We start from the raw sequence: 25,570 nt of genomic DNA, 5'->3' as shown, positions 1-25,570 counted from the left end.
GATTTCTGATTTTATATTGAAAATAGAATTAAAATAATTTTTATAATCTTGTATGTGTGTGATATTTTCTTCGTGAAATAAAAAACTAAATGACGTTCTAACATGCTTTTTTTTTAACTCCTTCTCTGAACAGTATCTTCACAGTGAAATACATTTCAATTCTGATTTCATCCTAGATTTTGATTTTTGACTAGTTTTGGTTGTATAAAGTAGGCAAAACTATGCATATTTAATTAGACAATGCCCCATTTGCATAAATAGATGCATATACAGTACTGTGCAAAAGTCTTAGCCCCCTGGGGTTTTTTTCACCCAAACTTTGTTATAGATTTCTATTTTATGATTTCTACATTATCGAGTCAAAGCATTACAAAAACATTTTAGAGTTCCAAACATTGTTTTGTTTTTTGTTTGTTTGTTTGTTTGTTTTTTTCCCAGCACAAAATTAAATGTTACAAAAAAAAGTTATGTCTGAGCAGCATATTCCACATATTAAGAGAGCACTTTTCAGATTAAAAAAGAAAGCATAATGAAGGCTGCTGGGTTTTGGTGTAAAATGAAGAAGCGAGTGTGACAGTCAAAGTGTCCAGAAGAACTGTGGCTGGTTCTGTAAGATGCTCAGGAAAACCTACAGATCATTTCCGCATAAAACTGCACTCACTGGACCTGAGACTACTAATTATTATTATTATTATTATTATTAATTTATTTTTTTAAAGCAAAGGGAATTTCGTCTCGCACCAAATACTGACTTTGTTTCATTTATTATGGATTACTGATTACTGTTTATAGTGTGTGTGTGTGTATATATATATATATATATATATATATATATATATATATATATATAATTTATTTATTTATTTTGTTTTATGTTGAAACATTTCATTTCATTATTTTTAAGCTGTTTTTGGTCAACAGCATTTCTTTACACGTGACTAAGACTTTTGCACAGGACTGTATATTTACAAAAAATTCAATACAAAAATATGAGCAGTCCACTGGAGTGATTTGGTCGTGACGTTCATTGTTAATTTTTTTTTATTATATTCCACGGTCGTGTCTTGCAATAAGATCAATTTGGATAAAAGGGATTGATGCGAATGCTCAGTTATTAATGAAGAGTAATTTTGAAAGAAAATAATTTCTCTTGGACTCGAGGCACTTTACAGATAAAACTGTAATTAATTTATTTCATCGGAAAGAAAATGGACCTTGTAGGATTTGACGTGTCTGCTGTCCCACACGTATAAACGGCGATCTTTTGGATTGTAAGACATCATGGACAGGACACTGGGCGGAGTCCAGAGATCAAAGCTAACGTCGAGAGGTTTCTGTTTGAGGAGATCGAAGGCGTAGGTCACTCTGGTGTCTTTAACGTCCGTGACATAGAGGACGCCGCATGCGATGAAGGCGTTTCCTGCTTTGCTTCTCGGGTAGCTGGTGTTGATGTACGTCGCTATAGAAAACGTTTTCTCATCCAGCTGTGCCACCATGATGATCTCGTCGATGCTCGAGGCGAAGACGAGCCACAGGCCGCTTTCATCTGCCGCCATTTTAAAGTAGGTCTTTGAGTTTCGGAGCAGGTAGGACAGGTTGTGGTACAAAGCGTTCTCGATGGCCAGCGTGTGCAGCGTCTTCGTCTGAAGGTTATATCTGTGGAAATACAATCAGTATAGACGTGGAGTTTCTCTAGATTTACGATGTTTACTTATGATAGGACAACGTTTACTAATACATCATTGCTTTGAAAAATGTTTCTTCGTTGACTAGAAATTTAGAAATGTAGTTTTAACATTTTAAATGGGTTAAGTTTGTTAAAGTTTGACTAAGAGAATTAAATTATGGTAATTTAGCTCTGTTGCAGTTTGTGTAAGTTTTTTTTTGTTAGCTCATCTGACCATAAGTAAGGCTGAAGAGCTCTTGCCATGGCGTGGTGTTCGTTGTCCACAATGCAGTTAAATCATATCTCCTCCGTCAATTCTCCAGGGATTTCTGTTCGGATTGTTTTGTCAAATTTTTTGCTAATGAGTTACTAATTAGACCAAATTAACACATTTTCCAGGTCTCTCACTAGAACTGTATCTCGTCTCTGATTTCTCATCCGATTCCAGTTTTAATCGATGTTTTTGGTAGATCTTCCCTTGAGGAACAAAACTTGTCATTTGTTTCTTGATTTTCCTGTTGTAAACAATTTGTTTACAACTTTGTTTATTTTCAGTTAAATCGTATCTCCTCCCTCCCTCCCTCCCTCCCTCCCTCCCTCCCTCACTCACTTCTCAATGGATTTCAGTTCTGATTGTTTTATTTGAAAGAACTCAAACTTTTGTACAACACTTGATTGTTGTATTGTCAATTTTTTGCTAACAAATTAGTAATCAGGTCAACTTAACACATTTTATTCTGACTAGAATCGTATCTCCTCCCTCATTTATCATCCGAACTCAGTTCTGATGGATGTTTTGGGTCGATCTTCACTCAGGGAACAAAATTGAGTTCTTTGTTGATGTTCCTGTTGTAAGCAGTTAGCGGTGGAGGTTGGTCCTCTCTCTCTCTCACATTGTCACATTTCAGTTCTGTTTGATGTTTTGGTCGTCATGGTTGGTTTGATAGCAGGCCAGATGAGAAGCTACATCCTTGACGTTCTGATTTCCAAATCCAATAATTAAAAAAAATAAAATTTGATTGTATAATATTATTTCACTGTAAACCCTTTTATAAATAGGCTCCGAGTGATTACTGTACAATTTTAAATATGTCAAATATGCCTGAAGTTGGTATTTTCACTGTAAGGAAAAATAAAATCTAAAACTATTACCAGAGTGCAGGTTTCAAAGAATCTGCTTTTTTTTTTTTTTTAATAATGGGAATCTAATTCTCCCTTCCCATTTTAATCATAGTTAAGTTTTGTACACTTTCCTGAGCACTTGATAATTTCATTGTTATATATTTTAGAAAAATGTGAACATTTCTTACTTGGCGATGCTGTAGGTTCCGGCGATGTGGTAATAAATGGACTTGTTGTGAACTAAATGTCCGCATCCTTGGAAGAACTTCCTCACGTCGATCGACTTGCTGCTGCCGTTCTGCCATGCGGCGATGCTGCTGAACTCCTTAATGATGCGACCTGCAGCAGATCCAGACACACATGAGTCTCCTCCTTACACAAAACATCAACATCCCAGCACTTACCATACAGGTCCCTGGCAATTGACTGTTACTGTAAAAACAATAAAATATTCACATAAACCTGTGATCTGCAGCTACAGAAAACTAAACACCTTCGGACCTTCAGAGTGCAGAACTCAAGACTGTTGTGGTGTATATCCTGTATATGTTCCAGCATCACACTGATTTGAGAACAGCTACACAACTGCTCTCTCTGAATCTCATGTCTGATGATGATGTACCTGAGAAATGTTCTGCTACCCAGATCTTCTCATCATCTCCCACTGCTGTGTCTTTCAGCCAGGTTCCAAATGTGCTCGCCATCTTCGCCAGGTTCCTCGGTTCCTGTACTGACTTTATAATGCACTCTGCTGCAGGAAATACAGATTTCTGTCCATAAAATGTCTCATAGCTCATGAATAGATCGGACTAATGAAGCAACTTATGTTAACAGTGCCTACAGTCTTGGAATGGTTTTATGTAGAACCCTAGAACAAAGTGTTTCCCTGTCAGAAAGGGTTCCAAGTAGAACCATGTTTCACAATTAAGAAACCTTAATTATCCAGTGAACACTTAGTAGCTTCTACCAAAAAAAAAAGTTCCTTTGTTAGAAACTCTTTAAAGTAGAACCATATTAGGAGAACTAGAACCCTTAATTTTCCAATGATGCTTTAATAATCAGTAAAGAACCTAGTTTTGTCGAAGCAAGAAGCTAAATCTGACAGGTTCTAGATACTAAGAAGAAATGAATGAGCAACAATATCATATGTAACTGGAATGCGGTCAATCAGGACACGATACCAGGGAGCATCAGCGGACCCCGGCTATTTAACATCTTCATGAATGACCTAGAAATCTACCGTACTATGACGTGTCAATTGCACTGTATAAATACGTGGATGACTTCGCCATCATTTCTCCAGTCCTTAAAGTGAGACGGCCTTTCGATTTCATAAAATCGGTGAAATTTAGTTCGCTCTAAAATGTGGTGATTGTGATATATGCTTATTTCTGTAATATCTCACAAAATATCAGGCCATTCTGTGGCTGGGAAGTTATTTAATTTGAGGGGATTAAAGCAAATAATGTGCATGAAATCGCTTGCTTGGCACAGTCAAGCAGACAGAGGAAGTCCGTGTGCGCATGCGCAGGTTTACCTTCTTCTTCTTTTGGGTTTTACAGCAGCTGGCATCCACAATGTTGCATTACTGCCATCTACAGGTTTCCCTTTGAGCGTGCACTGACAGTTCCATCATTCTGTCGCTAAACGAACAGCTGATCACACCGAGGTGCTCGCTGAGCGCCGATATTTATTAGTTTGGTCCTGCGTTTCCTTTCCTTTGTATATAACATAACGTCTTTTCTTCTCGCTTTCTTTCCGTTACTGTAGCCAGTCTTTCACGTTTCATTCGCACACTCATGTCCTCTATTTTTCTCTCCTGTTTCAAATTTGTATCCCACAATGCCTTGCGTGAACGAGGAAAGCCCACCACGGGATGTGATGCATGACGTAGTATCTTGAATTGGGTCATGGTGAAGCAGGAAAAAATAGTGGAGAATTCAAGGCCATGTGGAAATCTAAAATTGGAAATCTGTGATTCGAATTCAGTAGCTTTCATTCGCTAAACAAAAATAACTGGGTGTTGGGAAAATTCTTTTTATGATCTACACTTGAAAAATCTGAAAGGCAGTCTACCTTTAAGAACCATGAGCATTCAGAGGATTTGCTCAGCTGGTTCATGGAATGGGATAAAAACAACGCTATGCAGTCAAACTCAAGTGCAAAGAGCTCGCTTTTAAAATGAAAGAACATCCAGATATCTTTCCTTCCATTCTGTCTGTCCCACAGTGTAATGAACGATCAATTCTTGGAGTTCTCATATCCATCATAAGCTCTTCAAGGCAAATAAGTGTCTGTATGTGTTGAGGAACTCCTCAAAGAAGGACACAATCAAAGTGAGATTTGACTTGCTATTCAACAGTTTGGTCCTCTACAATAGCTAATGGTCTTCCAGTTTATGGGGCTGCAGAACCAGAACTCGCCATCGTTCAGAATTTTTTGGACAGATGCTACAAGATAGGAACATCTTCAATAAACTGGAAATGAAGAGCAATCACCCACTGCTTCCACAAATTAAGAAGACGGCATGCAGTCTAAGAAAGAATCAGTCACTCTGCCCGAAAGTTAACACAGATAGATTTAAGAGCGGGGCGGCACGGTGGTGTAGTGGTTAGCGCTGTCGCCTCACAGCAAGAAGGTCCGGGTTCGAGCCCCGTGGCTGGCAAGGGCCTTTCTGTGTGGAGTTTGCATGTTCTCCCCGTGTCCGCGTGGGTTTCCTCCGGGTGCTCCGGTTTCCCCCACAGTCCAAAGACATGCAGGTTAGGTTAACTGGTGACTCTAAATTGAGCGTAGGTGTGAATGTGAGTGTGAATGGTTGTCTGTGTCTATGTGTCAGCCCTGTGATGACCTGGCGACTTGTCCAGGGTGTACCCTGCCTTTCACCCGTAGTCAGCTGGGATAGGCTCCAGCTCGCCTGCGACCCTGTAGAACAGGATAAAGCGGCTACAGATAATGAGATGACATGAGATTTAAGAGCTCATTCTTTAATAGAATCATATTTAAATATAAATTAGCCATTTAATTACCAGCATGTAGAATTTGCTAAGTGTTTCTTTGATTCTTGGCATCTATGAATTTTTATTAATGTTTATTATTATTTTGTCTTCTGTCTAAGGGTTCTTAGTTTCCATAAACACAACTTCTGTACTTTTTTCTATTAAAGTTGGAATCCCTTCTGATTGGACAACACATTTCTTTTTACTGTAGTTTGTTAGAAAAGCGTTCTTCAAATGTTCGTTGCGTGATTAGTTGAAACATTACAGGTTCAGAGCTTCTGAAGAGGTTTTACTTGGAACTCAGATCCAGAGTACAATGTGGACCAAATTACTGAAATAATCTAAAGGGTCTAAAATCATTTAAAGACATTTTTTAATTAAAAAAAAAGTAAATGATTTATTATATTATCAGTAACGCAGCCCATATGAGATGGTGAGTGGGTTTTGAAGTCTGTACCGTTTTTTGAAGTCTTTCTGTGGTTCCCTGGTCCTTGACTCATCATCGGATCATTTGAAACGGCATGAATGAAACCTGGGGTAGAAAAAAAATAAATCAACATATTTCTTTCTAAAGTTATAGCTATGTAAATGTTTTGCTCATTTTTCTGACAGTGAAGTTAAAATATCAACAATATAACAGACGCTGTTGACTTCAGGGACTTGATTCAGTTCTCCTGCCTTGTAGAAGCACCAATCATCTCTTTCATCAGCTACAGCTCACACACAGGTCACTGCGTTGGAGTGTAATTACCAGAGGTGGACAAAGAACCCAACTTCATTACTTAAGTGAAAGTACAGATCCCACTGGTCAAATGTGACTCCGATACAAGTGAAAGTTGTCCAGTCAAATTTTTGCTTAAGTTAAAGTACTGAAGTACTTGCTTTTAAAAGTACTTAAGTATTAAAAGTACATTTTCTGTCACTGCATTGTTGTATTATTGCCACAGCGCTTACAAAACCTAACGCCTCTGAAACAACTGACTGGATTTACTGACTAACTTGTAGAACCTGTAGAAAAAAATGCCTGGTAGAACGTTACAAAATGAAACACAACTTACAGCCAAGCAGAATCATCAATAAGATGCTCGCTAGATTTTCTCTTTGGCTACTGATAAAAAAAATATGTAGTAGCTATAGTAATTATGCAAGGTCACAAAAGCTACAATGTTAACGTTACTAAAGACAGAATGTGAATTCACAAAATGAACGCATGCTGTGCCATCGTGGTGGTTTAACGTTAAGCTAGCTAGTCAGTGAAGCTCCACCTGACGCTAGCAAACTCTTTTCAACCTCAAAATCATCAGGTAGCTAACATTACTAGAAAATAAATATTTCCACATTCTGTTTATTTGGCAAGATTATGCTGAAGCATATTTCTAAAAGGACTTTAGATAAGTTAACGTTATTCATGTTAGCGTAACTCTGTTTTTACATGCTAACTGTGTGGAAGTTAAAGGAGAACTGAAGGCAATTTTTTTTTTATCATCAAAATTCTATTTATCTCATTTTATTAAATATAGGAATGCATTTTTGATCACTATTTTGTTGCTGCTGTAGCAGGTTCTGAGTGTTTGAAATATGCTCTGTAATATATCAGTCCATATGTCAAAGCAATGGCCATAAATGAGATTCGTTGAGACCTGTGCGAGACATCGTAGGACGGAAGTAAAACGTACAGCAGAAATCAAAGTGACCAACATCTGCCAACGTTCCCTGTGTCCGAAATCGCTCACTCGTTCACTACTCCCTACTCCCTATATAGGGAATTACTGTATAGAGGACTACACAGTGAGCTCATTGGTAAAATTAAAAAACATTTTCGGACACTAGTCCGTTGCGCTGGTATTTACGTCATTACTGACGCACAATTAAAACGTGCCAGATCAGTCGGCTGGTGGGTTTCAAAATAATAAATCCATGCGTGTGTTTTTGTGATAAATCCATATTATACTGAGCGCATTTCCCACATTAATCAATACAAAGTCCCTGCAGCTTTCAGTTCTTTTAAATCAAGCCTGAATACTTTCTTCTTCGCCGCGGCCTTTTATTAAATCACATTTGAGACTTTTAATTTGATTTCTTTCAGCGCGACCACAATGCATGATGGGATATATTGCTTTGGTTAGTCACCATCGTTGTACACTACTTTTCCTGATGCATTGTGGGATACTTTGAGTGCACTATATAGGGTGTAAATAATCCTCACTAAGGTTTCCAGCAGCACTACAAAATGGTGTCCTCACTATATAGTGCCCTGTATAGTGAGCAGGGAGCGATTTCAGACACAGGGGTTGTCAAAAGACGCGCGCAACCTCTTTCGAATGCTGACGTAATCAAGCTGGAAGTTTTGTTTGTTTTGATAGCAATCAGGAAAGTTTGAAAAAAGTAGGCAGTAATCGTCATTTAAACTCGTTTTTGTGCAATATTTCGTTTGGAAAACAGTTTTCAAAATGGCGGCACTGACACCTGGCTGACACTTCTTCACGTTTCGAAGTCTCGCACAAGTCTCGTGAAGATCGCACGGATAAGCGACACCTGCTGTGGACCAAACGAACTAAATTCAACACGGCTAAAAACCGAATAGGCCGATAAGTATAATATTTAATTACAATTAGTTGCCAATACGAGTCACGATATAAGGTTACTAAAACTGAAAATGTAATTGAATAACACGTTAATTAAGAAATAAAGCAAGTTTAAAAATGAATTCAGTTCTCCTTTAACTAGCTATGTGTTATCGTTAACCGTGGACAAGGCGATGGCAACTTGGTGGGCAAATCCATAGAAAGTCATGTGACTAACCAGACTACATAGCTATTGCAACGTTATCGCTAGCTCTAAAAGCACAGACAACTTCATTGCAAGCTTTCTCTTGGAATAAAATGTTTACATATGCTTCTGCAGGTCGGACGGCGAGTTTTTGGAGGCCATAATGTGGTTCGTTTTAGGCAAACAAAGCAAATATTTAAAACGAAACTAATCTTTATTCCTTTCCCCACAACATTCTCCAAAAGAACCGCCTCCTTCCATTCTGCCATCAACTGAGCATGTAAAATAACGCTGCTGAGAAAGAACTTGATTTTATCCCGTCTATGGACGTGACGTGACTCTAGTGATTATTAATCGGCTCTCAGTGTCACCTGCGAAAAAAACAATCACGTTTTAGAAAAGAAAAGAAAAAAAATCCACTTTCAAAGCTGCTTCATAGTAACGAGTAATGAGGACCTTGATAGAAATGTAGTGGAGTGAAAAGTACGATATTTGTCTTTCAAATGTAGTGAAGTTAAAGTCATAAGTTTCCAAAAATAAAATTACTCAAGTAAAGTACAGATACTCAAAAAGTGTACTTAAGTACAGAACTCAAGTAAATGTACTTCATTACTGTCCACTTATGTTAATTACAGACTGGAGTCCATCTGTTATGAATGTGTAAGTATTGACACCCCATCTACCTTGTATATCAGTGGAGAGAGAGAGAGAGCGCAGAACTGAGCTGGTATGATGTGGATGGGGTTGGTAGGTAGAGTCTCCTTAATATTAATATTAATATTCATCATAATTAGTATTTATGTAGCGTCCTAAATTTAGACGTATTCTTTTATTTTACTGAGCAAAGATGGAGAACATTACGAGCCAAAATGGATCAATTTCAAGCATTTTGTTTGTCTGGACCACTGATTTCACATCCTTCTGCAAATTAGGAAAGACCAGCTGGAAGAACGCCGTGTGTGTACCGTAAATAAGTAAGTAAATAAATAAGAAAAACCATCTGCCTATTGTCATCATCAAACAGCTGATGTGTTGCCCACAAAGGCGACTGATACTGTACTTTACATTTTTAATTATAGGGATTTTTAGTATTTTCTTAGCAAGTGAGCTCATTTCACCCATATTTAAGGAATTACATTTGCCTAAAGTTACTGAGTTTGCACTTTTAGGTCTTATATGCATAAAGTACCTTAAAATTGCTCATTTCACTGGAAAATTCATCCAAAAAATACCAAGCGCACTAAATTCCCTGTTTCTGTTCCAAGTCTTTAACTGAACCCTCACCGGCCACTTTAATAGGAACTTGTTGTTGATTCTAAGATCCCTGTTCTTGGCTGCAGGAACCCAATGTGTTCTTCTTTCTCCTGTTGCATGCTGAGATGCTTTTCTGCTCATCATGGTTGTAAAGAGTGATTATATGAGTTACTATATCCTTCCTGGCAGCTCAAACTGCTCAATCTGTCCATTTTCTGATCTCTGACCTTCTCTTATCAACAAGGCGTTTGTTTTTTTGCACCCACAGAACTGTCGCTCACTCTATGATGTTTTTTGTTTTCTGCACCATTCTGTGTGTGAAAACCCCAGGAGATCAACAGTTTCTGAAATACTCAAACCAAAAATATTCATCTGGCTCAAACCAACACCCATGCCCCAGTGAAAGAAAGTCACACTCTGAGATCACAATGTTTCCCGTTCGGATGTTTGAATGAAGTGAACATTAACTGAAGCTCTTGATTTGTATCTGCGTGATTTGATATAGAGGGATCGGCTGATTAGAGAACTGCATCAAACAGCCAGTGAGTGTAGATTTATTAGACTTTCTCTTTAGCAGAACTTCATCAATAACTTTCAGTAGGAGTTTCTACTGGACCTGTAACACCTTCAGTAAACTGTAATGAAATCTAATAATAGAATATATTTAACACACTGTTAATATATAATAATTATAATAATAATCAGCTTAACCTTGATCATGTTAGCCCTGTGTGGTTGATCTGCACTTCTAGTCTCTGAGGTGTTGCTGATGTTATTGTTCACTAAACAGATGACAGTTTTAGGGAGCGTTACTACAGAAACTAAAAAATAATAATAATAGTAATAGTAATAGAGGGCTAATACAGTCTCCCAGGTGTATTCACTGTGTGAGTGTTAGCGCTACCTTCCTGTGCATGGTCGGTGTGCAGGTGAGCTCTCTGGTTTCTGTTTCTGGCTGGTCCCGGTGGGCCTGGAGGCCCAGGTGGGCCAATCAGACCTGGAGCTCCAGGGGGTCCTGCGGGGCCAGGAGGACCTGCCAGGTAAACAACAAAAATCGGGAATCCCCAATGGAAAATAAAGACTAGCAGACCAAACAGTTTCTTTTAGAATTTTTTAAATATTTATCTTCGATATTTTAAATCGCTGTGTAGTTGAGGAAAGGAATATTTCTTTGTGTACACAGAGTTCTTTCAGAAACTCGCATTTACGTTTGGAAAGAATAAATTAAAATGCTGTTCGGAATGAGTTTAACTGTAGTTTTCAAGTGAACTTTAGTTTAACCCTTCAACATACATATGTTGCAGTTTAGCTGTTGCAGTTTCCCTGCCTTATTTTATATCATTATTGTAAAATTATTAAAATTTTATTTACCCAAAGGAAAACATAGAGATAAATAATTAATGTTACATTAAAGCCACATTCATCCTTTATTTTTCTCCAGAGTAACTCTCTATTGTTTAAGTAGGTGGGTTAGACACTTGAGAATTGTTTTTTTTTACTCCTTGAGCCCACCCATGCCCAATCCTGCCCATATTCACAAAGCTCCGCCCCCAGCATTTAAAGTGGCCCATGTTATGTTTATAAAATAGTTTTTAAAAAAGGTTATCATCCAAACACACCCAAGTATTCTGGTCCGGAGGTCACTTTTCCAGATGAGTTTTCTCAGCCATGTCCTGAGCTCAGGATTAAACCATTATTTTTAAAATCATATTCTACCTATTTTGCAAGTTATTTGCAGAAGTAATGTGGTGGTGGTGGTGGGTGGGAACATCTTAACTCCAAACAGGAATTTTAATATTTACCTTCTACAATCACATCATTAGAAGGTTCTCCCTTTTCACCACGTGGTCCCGGGTCACCTTTCATACCTGCCTCACCTGGATCACCTTTTTCACCGGGAGGGCCTAAAAAAATACACTTTTAATTTTCAAGCACCTCTTAAACATAAAATATAGCTTTACACAGGAATTAAAAACACAAAAACAAAAAAACCCAAGCCAATAACAACAGGAAAAAGTCATCACTACATGCTTCCCACTGCTTCAGATCTCAAGTTGGAATCTCTACAGTGCAACAGGAATAAAACTGGCTGTGCTTTCTGGATGGGAGGGCCATACATATACTCTCTCTCTCTCTCTCTCTCTCTCTCTCTCTCTCTCTCTCTGTCAATCACGGTGAGACTTGATGATTGTGGGTGTCTGTGAGCTCATGTATGTGGAAGAGGGCAGATAGCACTTTCCTCTGAGTGTGTAACGCTGCCCTGTGACACAGCACAAGCAGCAGTTCAGGAAAAAATGTTTGGCTTCATGTGTCTCTGAGGAAAGGAGCCTCCATCGTCCTTGACTGGTAGTGGATTTGATTGATTGATTGATTTAAAAATAAACAGGGCTCCTGAATGCAAGCTTGAGAAGCCCTGCCACAAAATGCTCTCCAAAGACAAGTATCGAGTAAAGTACTGAAATATAATGTATCTGAAGATTTGATTCTGTGCATCAAAATGAAATATGAAGGTTTCTCTCATGGCTCCTGAATGCAGGAAATCTCACACAACAGAACCGCAGCGTCACCAAATATTATCAGATCTTCCACCGCAGTGCGACGGTTATCGTTTCTGTCATCGTTTTTATAGTCAGTCCAAATATTTTCCAGAAGCTTCTCATCAGTGGAATAAAGAATTTCATTCACGTCCCCACCGTGACTCAGTATCTCAGTCCTCCAACACCACCAGCGAGCTGGAGAATCAGCGTGACTTAAAAACCCACAACTATGACTGCCTCCATTTCCTATCAAAGACTTCTCACAGTATTCCCACTGAGGCACGATAACATTCCAATTCAGTACAGAGACCGGAAACCACCAGATCCACAACAGGAAAGGGGATTGAAAAGAGAAGTGGGGTTTTATAAAGAGCTGATGTCATCTTCACTGGCTGCAGCAGTCTTCACAATTTCCAACCAGCCATTGGATGGATAATTCAGGAATGGTGTAATAGGGAGAATTCCCACCCAAAATTCTATAAAGATTCTGTAAAGATCTATAATGGGTTATAGCAATCAATAATGGACAAACTGCCCAAGCGTTTGACTGATGAGTGGTAATAGTGCAAAGGATCAAATTTCCAATCCTTTGTTGAATCAATAAAATATATTTTTTACAGAATTCCCACCTCTTTGGCAGTCCACTGAGAATGATATAATTTGTAGAATATCCTACATTTTGGATAATCACCAACAATGGATTTGGATTGATTATTAGGAAAAGTGCAATGGATAAAATTCCTAATCCTTTAACCTGTCCTTTGAAAATGTGTAATGGGTAAAATTCCCAAACCAAATTCCAAACATTCTATTAAATGTTGAGAATTTTCAACAAAATTTCCAGTGATTTGAGAGATCATTTGGAATAGTGTAATGGGCAAAATTCCCCAGTGAAATTCTCAGCTCTTTAAAGGATCATTGGGAATGTACAGTATGAACAAACCAACCAGTCCTTTTCTATCCAAATTCTATCTTTCTTTAGGATTTTTTTTAATCTTATAAACTTTATCTCATGATCATGTTGAATGATGTAATGAGCAAAATTCCTCAGCACAATTCCAGTCATTTTACTAGACCACGGGGAATAGTGCAAAATTTCCCATTTTGGAACAGTGTAAAAAAAAATTCTTTAAAACTCTTTACTAAATCATGTGTACAGAATTTCCATTTTTTAAGTTCAGGAATCCACTTATTGGTTTGTTTTTTATTCTTTTTTCTATATAAAACTAACAATTTGCAAACTTTAATGGATTATTTGGGAATGGTGTAATGGGCAAAGTTCCAAATCTAACTGAGAACTCTAATGGATCACTGAGAGTGTGTGGATCACATTTCTGATGGATCAGCGGTAATAGTGTAAGAGCAGAAATCCCTTTTTTCCCCTGACCTTTTTTTCCTCGTTTACCGGGTGCTCCAGTTTCTCCTGGCAAACCGGGAATTCCGTCTGTCCCGTTGTATCCTGGCATTCCATCCACACCTGGCACACCTGAAATTCCCGGTAATGTTATTGGTAATTTAACACATGATTTATTATCAATTCTATCTTTCTTTAGGATTTTTTTTTAATCTTATAAACTTTATCTCATGATTTGTTCTGGAGATGTTCATACTGACTGAAAGCTGACACTTGATGTTATTAATGACTGCCATATTAATGAAGGGTTTACTGAAGCTGTTTTCTTACCTGGAGGTCCTGGAGGACCTGTAAAAGGAAAGCCGGAAGATAATGAAGATCTTTGTGCATTAAGGAAAGTCAGAAATATTCTTTATTTCATTATTGGAAATGTTCTTGAGGAGAAACTCACCAATGAGACAAACTCCTTTAGTGCTGTTACAGATGTCTAATAACACTTTAACCTTTAAAACAAGAACACGTTTAAAACAAATACAGACTTTTCCCTTATCACTCACGCACACTGAACATTATTTTATCAAAACATTAGCATTAATTTTTATTATAACTGGAAAATTATATTGCAAAATTAAAGAAAGATGTACAGTTGTGGTCAGAATTTTACATACAGTGACGTGAATGTCATCTTGGATATGAATGTCACGGCAATATTTGGGCTTTCAGTCATTTCTCTGAACTGTTCTTTTTCTGTGGCAGAATGATTGTACAGCATACAGCTTTAATTAAAAAAACACTAGAATTTGGTGCACAAGTTTTAATTTTCTTTGGGCTTTCTGAAATCAACACAGGGTCAAAAATATACATACACTCACTTAGCTTATTAATTCAAAGGCACTGAAACTTCCAAAATGTCTCTTATCTTGCCAAGGCCGAGGTCTCTTAACTTCCTGTTAGTGATCATGATTGACTACAGCTGGTAGCTTCTCTGCGCCTTCATAAAAAGGGTTTGTTTACAGCACTCATTGGATTGACCAACACACAGTAAAATGGGAAAATCCAAGGAGCTCAGTGCAGATCTGAGAAAGAAGATCGCAGATATACACAACTTCGGAATGTCTCTTGGAGCCATTTATAAACAACTGCAAATTCCAAGATCAGTTCAAACAATTATATCCAAGTTATTGTGAGGTGTTGTCACTTTGCCAAGCCACTTTGCTTCAAGAAAACCCAAACTATCACCCTCAGCTGAAAGGAAATTGGTTTGGATGGTTAGGAACAATCTGGGAACCATCATGGCACAATCCTGCCATGAACTGGAAGCTGATGGATCACTGTCTACAGTTCAGATCACCATGGACTAAAAGGCTGCTATCCAAGAAATAACCCCCTGCTCCAAAAATGACACCTTCAAGCTTAACTAAAGTTTGAAGCTGACCACACGGACAAAGAAAAAGCCTTCTGGAGGAAAACTGTATGGTCAGATGAGACAAAGATTGAGTTGTTTGGCCACAATGACCACCATGTACAGAGGGACACTGTACCAGCTGCTGGTGGTGGTGGTAGGATCATCATGCTCTGGGGCTGTTTTGTTGCCAGTGGAACTGGTTCATTGCACAAAGTGGATGGAATAATGAAGAAGGAGGACGACCTCAGAATTCTTCAGCATAAACCAACAGAAACTTGAACACAACTTGGGAGTTACAACAGGACAATGAACCCAAACACGCATCAGAGCTGGTTGTGGAGGATAAAGCAGGCGAACATTAAGCTTAAAACAAGTCCTGACTTCAACCCTGTTGAAAATATATGGACCGTGCTGATAAGTTGAGTCCATGCCAAGAAAAAAAAAATTAATTGAACTCTACGTACCAATTCTACCATGAAAAGTCGTGAAATATCCAACTAGAATTCTGCCAGAAGCTTCTTCATGGTAAACAAAAATGTTTGGTCAAGATGAATCTTGCAAAGAGACATTTTACCCAAATATTAGGTGTGCTGTATGTATATTTTTGACCCTGTATGTATAATTTTGACTGTGTTGATTTCAGAAAACCCAAACAAAATTAAAACTTGTGCACCAAATTCTAGTGTTTTTTTTATTAAAGCTGTATGCTGTACAATCATTCTGCCACAGAAAAAGAACAGTTCAGAGAAATGACATTCATATCCAAGATGACACTCATATCACTGTATGTAAACTTCTGACCACAAATGTATATTTGAGGATGTTCAGAAAAATGTTCTGTGTACAAACAAAATCATTGTTTGAAGAAAGTCAAAGAATAAAAAAATGCTTTAAAAAATTCAAGGCAATTTTTTTAATACAAAATTTGGATTTCAAATTAATTATTTTATGGATTTCTCAGACTTTATAAAATATCAGAATACACAATCAATTATTATTTTTAAAATTTATTTTTCAGGTCCATGTCCAGATAATGTTTATACAAAATATAAAATCACACTTTCTTGATTTATTATTCACTTTATGGTGAAAAAAGTTTTTTTTTTTTTATTAGACTGAAGGATCTCAAAAATTTTCACACATTTTCTAATTTTATAAATTACACCAATCTGCTGTTTTAATGTCCTTCACTCGTTTTCAATTCTTACCGGCAACATGGAGTACGTCATCATCATCATCATCCCATTGTGCTGCACTGTCCTGTGATAGAAGTCCGGCTGCTCCTGAATGTTCTTCTCCTCGTTACTCAACACTTCTTCTCTGGTTCCATCTCCTGAAACCTCGGCCAGTTTCTCCTCCAGTTCCAGCTGAAGTTTCTGCTCCAGAGCCTGAGCTTCCTCCAGCTCCTGACTCCTTTTATTTCTGGAGTTTTGTTGCAGATCTTCCTGCTGACTTCTGCTCATCTCTGTCATGAACTCCACCACCGAGCTCTGAGAGATTTCCTCTAGCCGAGACTCCACCACATCCATCCGATTTCCAAACTCTCGGCTCTGGAGAAGGAGCAGCATAAATCCGGTTGAGTTTAGCAGCGTGAGCACGCTGATGATGCCCAGCGTCCAGTGGAACGTCCACGACAACTGGGGGGACGACGGCGACGTCTTCATCTGGAGCCCCGGGAAAGAAAACCCTCAGAGATTTGAGGCAAAAGTGGTGAAGAAAAAAAAGAGGAATGACTAAATGAGGGGAAAAAAAGTTGAAAAAAATTCTGAAAGAGTAATTTATTTAAATTTGAAGCAGTTTTTAATGGGAGGAAAAAACGTGCACAGATACTTTCGAAAAATTAGTTGATTAAAACACAGAGGGGGGAAAATCAAACCCACAAAAAAAGATGATTCCAAAGTCAAGCTAAAATTATATTTATATAAGATTAAAAAGAAAACCTGTTCTGATGAGCAATTCTATTAAAACTATTCGGTAATGTGGTTTTTTTTTTTCGTTTTTCTTCTTTTTGTTTTTTTTAGATATAAATATTAAGTGTGAAAATTTTAAGTCCTGTAAAAGGTACAATTAAAACTTTCTAGTAGTGACAGATCAAAAATTTAGGCAGTGAGCAAAATAAACATTTAACATAAAATTTCAAAAATCTATAAACAGTGAAGATTTCCAAAGATACGAATCCCACAAACTGTTGCGCTGCAGCTCTGGGATGATGATGATGATGATCAGACGGAGTTTAGGCGTGTGCTGAAGGCGACACACAAACGCAGCTGTTGTTCGCTGGTGTTTCTGAAACCCCTCGTCTGTACAGTCACCTGATTTATATTCAGCCGAGTCAAATTCTTTATTCTGACTGGGGGCTGAAACACACAACCCATCACTGCAGCTCAGCACCAACAATACAACATGCAGCCACAAGGAACACAGAGAGAGAGAGAGAGAGAGAGAGAGAGAGAGAGAGAGAGAGAGATTTACTTATTTATTGATCAATAGGATGTCAGAGATGTACAGAGGGTAGTGTGATTGATTGATTTTCTTCAAAATGGAAATGTTTTTAAATTTGATCTGAAATGGAACAGCTTTTTTATTGGTTAAAATGCTCAGAGATGATTACCTATAATAATAATAACAACAACAACAACAATAATAATAATAATAATAATGATAATTATTATGCTTTTATAATTATCAAAAAAATATAATTTAGTTTGTTCATGAAAAAGGGGGCAGTGAATTTAACAATGAAAATGACGTGAAAGCAATTTGAAACAGATGTTTAGAGATTTTATCAGAAAGTGCACTTTTGTAAGAACCAGCTACAGCCACAAAAAAAAAAATTAATGCAGTTATACAGGTATTAAAGCGAGACGGCCTTTCGATTTCATCAAATGAGTGAAATTTAGTTCTGTCGGAAATGTGGTGATTGTGATATCTGTTTATTTCTGTAAAATCTCACAAAATCAGGCCATTCTGTGGCTGGGAAGTTATTTAATTTGCGGGGATTAAAGCAAATAATGTGCATGAAATCTCTCGCTTGGCGCAGTCAAGCAGACAGAGGAAGTCCGTGTGCGCATGCGCAGGTTTACCTTCTTCTTCTTCTTTTGGGATTTACGGCAGCTGGCATCCACAGTGTTGCATTACTGCCATCTACAGGTTTCCCTTTGAGCGTGCACTGACAGTTCCATCATTCTGTCGCTAAACGAACAGCTGATCACACCGAGGTGCTCGCTGAGCGCCCATATTTATTAGTTTGGTCCTGCGTTTCCTTTCCTTCGTATATAACATAACGTCTTTTCTTCTCGCTTTCTTTCCGTTACTGTAGTCGCTCTTTCACGTTTCATTCGCACACTCACGTCCTCCATTTTTCTTTCCTGTTTCAAATTTGTATCCCACAATGCCTTGTGTGAACGGGGAAAGCCCACCACGTGATGCATGATGTAATATCTTGTATTGGTTCATGATGAAGCAGGAAAAACTAGTGGAGAATTTAGGGCCACATGGAGATAAATACATTAATTGTTCTATTTAAAAAAAAAAACTAGTCTGCGATTCGAATTCGGTAGCTTTCAGTCACTAAACAAAAATAATTGTGTGTCGGGGAAAATTCTTTTCATGACCTACACCTGAAAAATCTGAGAGGCAGTAGAGCTTTAAATATACAGTAATGCTACTAATAATGTATTCTGTTAAGATTTTAATTATTAATATATTGTAAATAATATTATTATTATTAATTATAATGCTACAAAACCACTACAAACTAACAAAACCATTGTTTTTATCACACTAAATTCAAGCAATATTAAAAATTTTTACACATTTCTTTATACGTTTTATGCGGTTAATATTCTGAATTATTAACACTGTAACCAATAATAATAATAATAATGAATACTAACTTTATTTGTATAGCTTTATTTTGTAAAACAGAAAAAAGAAGCCGATTGTAAACAAACACATTCTGATATGGTTTGTTGAAAGCTCTCGGGATTTTATGATGATATTTTCAGAGCTGAGTGTAAAAGCTATGTGACCCAGATATCTATAAATTTGAGAAGACAGCAGCGAGTCCGAGCCGCCCCCCACCCCCCGGGGGATAAAAGCACAGACAGATTAGAGTTGCTCTCGGACCCTGAACCACCGCTGTGATCTGGCACGCTGTGTCTCATAACACTGTTTATACAACACACATCTATTATTTTCATATACACTTTGTCTACATTTATATTTCACTATTATTGATTTCCAACTACAGTAATAATGATTTATAACAGTTTTATATTCATCTCATCTCATTCTCATTATCTCTAGCCGCTTTATCCTTCTACAGGGTCGCAGGCAAGCTGGAGCCTATCCCAGCTGACTACGGGCGAAAGGCGGGGTACACCCTGGACAAGTCGCCAGGTCATCACAGGGCTGACACATAGACACAGACAACCATTCACACTCACATTCACACCTACGCTCAATTTAGAGTCACCAGTTAACCTAACCTGCATGTCTTTGGACTGTGGGGGAAACCGGAGCACCCGGAGGAAACCCACGTGGACACGGGGAGAACATGCAAACTCCACACAGAAAGGCCCTCGCCGGCCACAGGGCTTGAACCCGGACCTTCTTATTGTGAGGCGACAGCGCTAACCACTACACCACCGTGCCGCCAGTTTTATATTCAGTCATTTGTTATCATTTTATGTTTAAGAAGGTGTTTATTTCTGTAACATTCCTGTAAGGCAGTGTTTCCCAACCTTTCTTGACCCACGGCACATATTTTACATTCGAAAAATCCCACGGCACACCACCACAATGATCATCTAGTCTCAACTTACTCACAATTTACTTACTCAGTGTGAAAGCTGGGCCTGTTTAGTTGAACACAAAGCTGATATACTCACAGGAATTGAAGAAAGACACACACGAAGATCTTCCTCAACAGCTCTGAGTCACTCCTTTTTTAGTTTTTATAGCAGTCATGCTTGAAAAGCCCAGCTTGCATAGAAAGGTTGTGGAAAATCACCTTTTTTGCATTCTTCTGACCTCTACTCATACTAGGGCCTTCATCTGGGTCAGAATTTTCTCCAGGACCCAGTTTGGATTGTGTACTTTTTCTTTTCAAATATTTATCCCTCGCTATCACTGCTATCACACCTGAAACATTACTAAATCTATTGTTTGAATGGCAACAGGCAGATACACAGGTTAATTAGCTACCTGCTGCCATGTAGTGTAAGAGTATTTAATTGTTCTGCCTGTCACGATATGTCGCTAGCATAGACGAACGAAGACAAATTATTTGCAGTAAATAAATAATTTTTGGAACAATTAAGTGAAATTAGATAATTTCCCATGGTACACCTGATGATCTCTCATGGCACACCAATGTGCCACGGCACAGTGGTTGGGAATCAGTGCTGTAAGGAGTCTCCAGTGTCAGCGCTGTGTATCAGTCAGAGGTGAAGCAGGAACTGTAAGATTTCCGACGTCTTCAGGACAGAGGAGTTTACACTTCTTTATGGTTTCTATGGCAACATGATGTAACAAGCTACAATTTTTTTTCTGTCTTATTAACTTACAGAGAGAGAACAGAGAGCTTGGAAAGAGAGAGAACAACACACACAGTGTTTATTCCATAATATTTCACATCTTCTGTCAGACTGCCTCCATCACTCGACTCTAAACACAAACCATAATCTCTGCGACTGAAACTAATATTTATATAACGATGATTATGTGGAATCTGAAACATTTTGTCGATCCGCACCTCCTAAATTTATCCTGTTGTGTGGTTGTTGGGTTTTCTTCTTCTTTTTTTCTGAGAACTGCTATAAGTGACGTAGGACTTTCTGGAAAGTTCCCTCATCCTCAATAGTTTTATTCAGTCACACTGAGTTACAAGCAGCTCTCAGACAACACACGCACACGTTGTTCCCGCTGTGGATTAAAGATGCCTTGTTTCCACACAGCATTCCAGCTTTCCTCGGATTCTGCCCTTTGTCCCAAATCATGGAATTCCTCTTCATTTAGTGTTCTTATTCAAACATCACAGAATTTAAGAAATGTCTCAAACTACAGTGTTAGAGCGACTCGATACTGCGACACTGAGGGTATTTTACAGCTGAGTGCTCGTACAGTGTAGAACGTTATGTATTACCCATCAGGGTTTACCACAGAAACTTCAATGAGTGTGTTTACAGAGCTCACATTCAAATGAGAAGTTGGCAGAAAATAAATAAAAATATTAGAACTGTAATTGAAATATTTATATAATGTATGAATATGATTAAACATAAATACAAATGATTATGTTTGTAAATAACTGAAGCTAAAAACACCTGCTGAAGTTACAACAAAACATCTTTCCAACAAATTTGGACAAAGTAAATGACGTACACACTGAAACAACGTGAGGAGACGTTACATCTACAACCCAAATCAGATCAACTTGGGACAGTCCGGAAAATCCAAATTTAAAAAAAAGAAAGCAGTGATTTGTCAATGCACTTGGACTTGTATTTCATTGCAGACAGAATGAGCCTGAGATATTTCATGTTGTGTTGGTCAACTTCATTTCATTTGTTAATATCCATCCATTCCTGTGTTTCAGTCCTGCAACACATTCCAAAAAAAGTTTGGACGGGGTAATTTAGGGCGTGTAATGAGGTAAAACAATTAAATAATGATGTGATGTGAAGGAGGTGATGTCAACAGGTGACTGTGATCATGATTTGGTCCAAAATCAGTCTCCAGGAAAGGCCGAGTGTCTGAGGAGTAAAGATGGGCCAAGGATCTTCAGTTTATCAACAAATGCATGAGAAATGTTTATTATTGAAATGTTTAAAAATAATGTTCCTCAAAGAAAGATAGGAAGGGATTTGATATGTCACCCTCTATCATTACACCATTCAAGGAATCTGGAGGAATTTCAGTGTGTGAAGGGCAAAGGGCTCATGCCTAATCTGAACCCCCATATTCTCTGATCCCTCACTGTATCAAGAACCGTCATTCATCTACAGCTGATAGAACCACATGGGCTCGGGATTACTTTGGAAAAACTTTATCAAGCTACAATACAGAGTTACATCCACAAACAGCAGTTAAAACTTTACTGTGCAAAAAGGAAGCCTTGTGCTAACTGTGTCCAGAAGCGCCATCAACTTCTCTGGACTCAGAGGTGTCTGGGATGGACCATCACACATACCCCTTTTCCACCAAATCAGTTCCAGGGCTGGTTCGGGGCTAGTGCTGGTGCCGGTTCACAACTCGTTCAACTTGCGAGCCAGCTGAGAACCAGTTTGCTTTTCCATAGCTCGCAGTGCTAAGAGAAGCCACGCCATTACGTCGCTGTATATGTCAGTTACGTCGCTGTATACGTCATTACGTCGCTGTATACGTCAGTTACGTCGCTATGTTTGCATAAACCTTGGCGCGAATATCGAAGCAAAAACAACACAGAAGAAGCAGCAGCAGCAACAACAACAATAATAATAATAATAATGGATGACTTCGCATTTGTACAGCTGTTGCTTCTCGTCGCTTAAAAATGGCGATCTTTCACGGTCTTGTTATTGTTGTTGGTCTTAACAACCCCCCCCTCGCTGACATAAGCGGTTCTTTCCTCTGGCCCAGCAGAGAGTTGGTGCTAGCCTGGAACCAGTTTTTCTGGCCCCAGAGCCAGTTCTTTGTCAGTGGAAACAGAAAACCCGGTTCCAAACTAAGCACTGGCCCCGAACCAGCCCTGGAACTGCTTTGGTGGAAAAGGGGCAACAGTGGAGACATTTATTGTGGTCAGAAGAATCAGTATTTCAGGTCTTTTTTTTGGAAAAAATGGATGCCATGTGCTTTGAAGATGAAAAGGATCATTCTGACTGTTACCAGGAACAAGTCCAAAAGCCAGGGTGTGTCATGGTATGGGGTTGGGTCAGTGCCCTTGGCAAAGGTAACTTACACTTCTGTGATGGAGCATTAATGCAGAAAAGTACACTGAGATTTTGGAGCAACATCTGCTGCCTTGGGCGGCACGGTGGTGTAGTGGTTAGCGCTGTCGCCTCACAGCAAGAAGGTCTGGGTTCGAGCCCCATGGCCGGCGAGGGCCTTTCTGTGCAGAGTTTGCATGTTCTCCCCGTGTCCGCGTGGGTTTCCTCCGGGTGCTCCGGTTTCCCCCACAGTCCAAAGACATGCAGGGTAGGTTAACTGGTGACTCTAAATTGAGCGTAGGTGTGAATGTGAGTGTGAATGGTTGTCTGTGTCTATGTGTCAGCCCTGTGATGACCTGGCGACTTGTCCAGGGTGTACCCCGCCTTTCACCCGTAGTCAGCTGGGATAGGCTCCAGCTTGCCTGTGACCCTGTAGAACAGGATAAAGCAGCTACAGATAATGAGATGAGATGAGATGAGATCTGCTGCCTTCAAGACGACGTCTTTTTCAGGGAGATTTCAGCAAGACAATGCAAAACCACATTCTGCACACATTACAAAGGCGTGGCTGTGGAAGAAGAGGGCGTGTCCCCTCTGTCCCCAATAGAGAGAGAGATGTCTGTCTGATTTCTCTGAATTCCTGAGTGAAGTGAGGAGGCGTTCAGTGAATTCTCTCATTCTGCTGCAGAAACACAAAGACCTGCTGATGACGAAAACGTTACACACAGAAATAACATTTGTTTTTATGGATTTTTTTTTACATGTGGATTACAATTATGAACACAGAAAAGCTACTTTAGTGAGGTTTTTTAAATCTAAATTGAAAGAAAAATAATGATCTTTAAAGTGTAATTTGTAATTGTAACTAACTTATGTAAAAAAGTATTCTTTAACTGTTTAATCTTCTTATACCACAGCAATTTACCAACCATTTATATTTTTGTATTTATTAAGGTGATGATACACGGAGCAACTTTTTGGGCAATGTTGCCAGCAGCAGGGCAGCCAGGTGAGACACGGGGCAACTAATCAGGGCAACAGACAATTGGCAACAACCAATCAGGTAAGAGCAAATCTGTTGCCAGGGAGACAGACACCGCAAAGATGCACACTGAAACATTTACAGCATCACTTTTATCTCGGCTTCAGCCTTTATTTATTTTGCTCAAGTAAGTATCACTTCTGGAACAAAACTGAATAGATCCTCTGGTCAAAAGATAATTCACCATTATTTTCACATTTATAAGTCAAAATAACCGCATTAGTCTAAACTTTTTAAACCTCTTTAAAAATGCTACTAGCCTCAATCACAGATGCTATCACTAACGACTGAGACATACATCACAAAAACATCATTTAATTCTCATCTCAGCAAAAAAAGACAAAAGGACATGGAGCAGGAGATGCTGCTGAGGAAGAAAAGGGCGTGGCAGAGCTCCTGAAAGGCTTTCTTTCTTTTTTAGATCCTAAAGTTTGAACTGTTTCACCCTCGGGTTCCACAAGTCATCGTGCTCTGGATGTGAATTAGATCAGACGATAAGTTCAACAATCTCTATTACAACCCACAAAAAAAAAAAATCATGAGCTGCCCATCACTTTTAACTTGACACAAGAGAGCTAACGTTATCCTACATACCGTAGCTAGTTTCCATCAGTGAAGAGTTTATAACATCAACGAAACTGACTTCATGTTAAAACTGTTAATGTTGTAGTCATGTTGTCTGTTGTTGCCCAAATGAGGATGGGTTCCCTTTTGAGTCTGGTTCCTCTCGAGGTTTCTTCCTCATGTCGTCTGAGGGAGTTTTTCCTTGCCACCGTCGCCACAGGCTTCATCATTGGGGATAGATTAGGGATAAAATTAGCTCATGTTTTAAGTCATTCAGATTCTGTAAAGCTACTTTGCGACAATGTTTATTGTTAAAAGCGCTATAGAAATAAACTTGACTTGACTAGCGATAACTTTCAGCTAACTATGTTAGCAAAAACCACCGCTAGTTCACTAAATCCCATTCAGTCTCTATGGAGCGGTGGTTCGCTAATGTCAGTTTACACTTAGCTGAAAAAAATATATAATCGATGTCTTAATTCCAACCTGAGCATAAAAATAGATGTCTGTTGGTTTTCTAAGCGTTTGATGAGGTAAATTCAGCACTTTGGGCATAAAAAGATATAAGTTGTCTCTCTTTTTTTTTCGCTCCACTGCTGGAGACACCGCCATCTTTGTTGAAAATCTCAGAAGCTCTCACTCAGGTGGTCATGTGATTCACTGCTCGCACTCTCATTGGATGATCTTAATAATAAAAAAGTTGCCAAATTGATCAAAATCATTCAGATAGAAATGACGTTGCCCAATCTCACTGAGAAAGTCTTGAAACACAGTTGCCCGGCAACATCGCCCAAAAAGTTGCCCTGTGTATCATCAGCCTTACAGTACATAACATCATAGTTTTTAATCGGTTTATAGTTATGTGAAACAAGTTAGTTCCTGTTCTCACTTGTTATAGCAGCGATAAACAGTCGTTCCTTCACCAGCGTCTCTTTTTCTCTTTTTAATAAG

At 38.6% G+C, this 25,570-nt stretch overlaps 1 protein-coding gene across 2 annotated transcripts; it reads right to left on the bottom strand.

Annotated features, from left to right (window-relative positions):
- Nucleotides 1-921: 921 nt before the first annotated feature.
- gldn (gliomedin) lies at nucleotides 922-17,359 on the bottom strand. Of its 2 annotated transcripts, XM_060923070.1 has the most exons (11): nucleotides 17,290-17,359; nucleotides 16,312-16,767; nucleotides 14,150-14,201; nucleotides 14,029-14,046; nucleotides 13,732-13,830; nucleotides 11,610-11,711; nucleotides 10,712-10,840; nucleotides 6,242-6,316; nucleotides 3,411-3,539; nucleotides 2,977-3,127; nucleotides 922-1,656 (listed from the first exon to the last, which is right to left on the bottom strand). In XM_060923070.1, exons 2-11 carry the CDS (start codon nucleotides 16,765-16,767, stop codon nucleotides 1,185-1,187), a joined length of 1,683 nt encoding a protein of 560 aa, XP_060779053.1. In that variant the 5' UTR covers nucleotides 17,290-17,359; the 3' UTR covers nucleotides 922-1,184. The 2 variants fall into 2 exon arrangements, with proteins under 2 accessions (XP_060779053.1, XP_060779054.1); XM_060923071.1 differs by lacking the exon at nucleotides 17,290-17,359 and having other exon boundaries at nucleotides 3,411-3,536; nucleotides 16,312-16,862.
- Nucleotides 17,360-25,570: the final 8,211 nt, after the last annotated feature.

This window comes from Neoarius graeffei, chromosome 6 (assembly GCF_027579695.1).
Source record: "Neoarius graeffei isolate fNeoGra1 chromosome 6, fNeoGra1.pri, whole genome shotgun sequence".
Lineage (NCBI taxonomy): Eukaryota > Metazoa > Chordata > Actinopteri > Siluriformes > Ariidae > Neoarius > Neoarius graeffei.
Note: the sequence above shows the minus strand (reverse complement) of the source record. Positions and strands in the feature narration are given on the sequence as shown.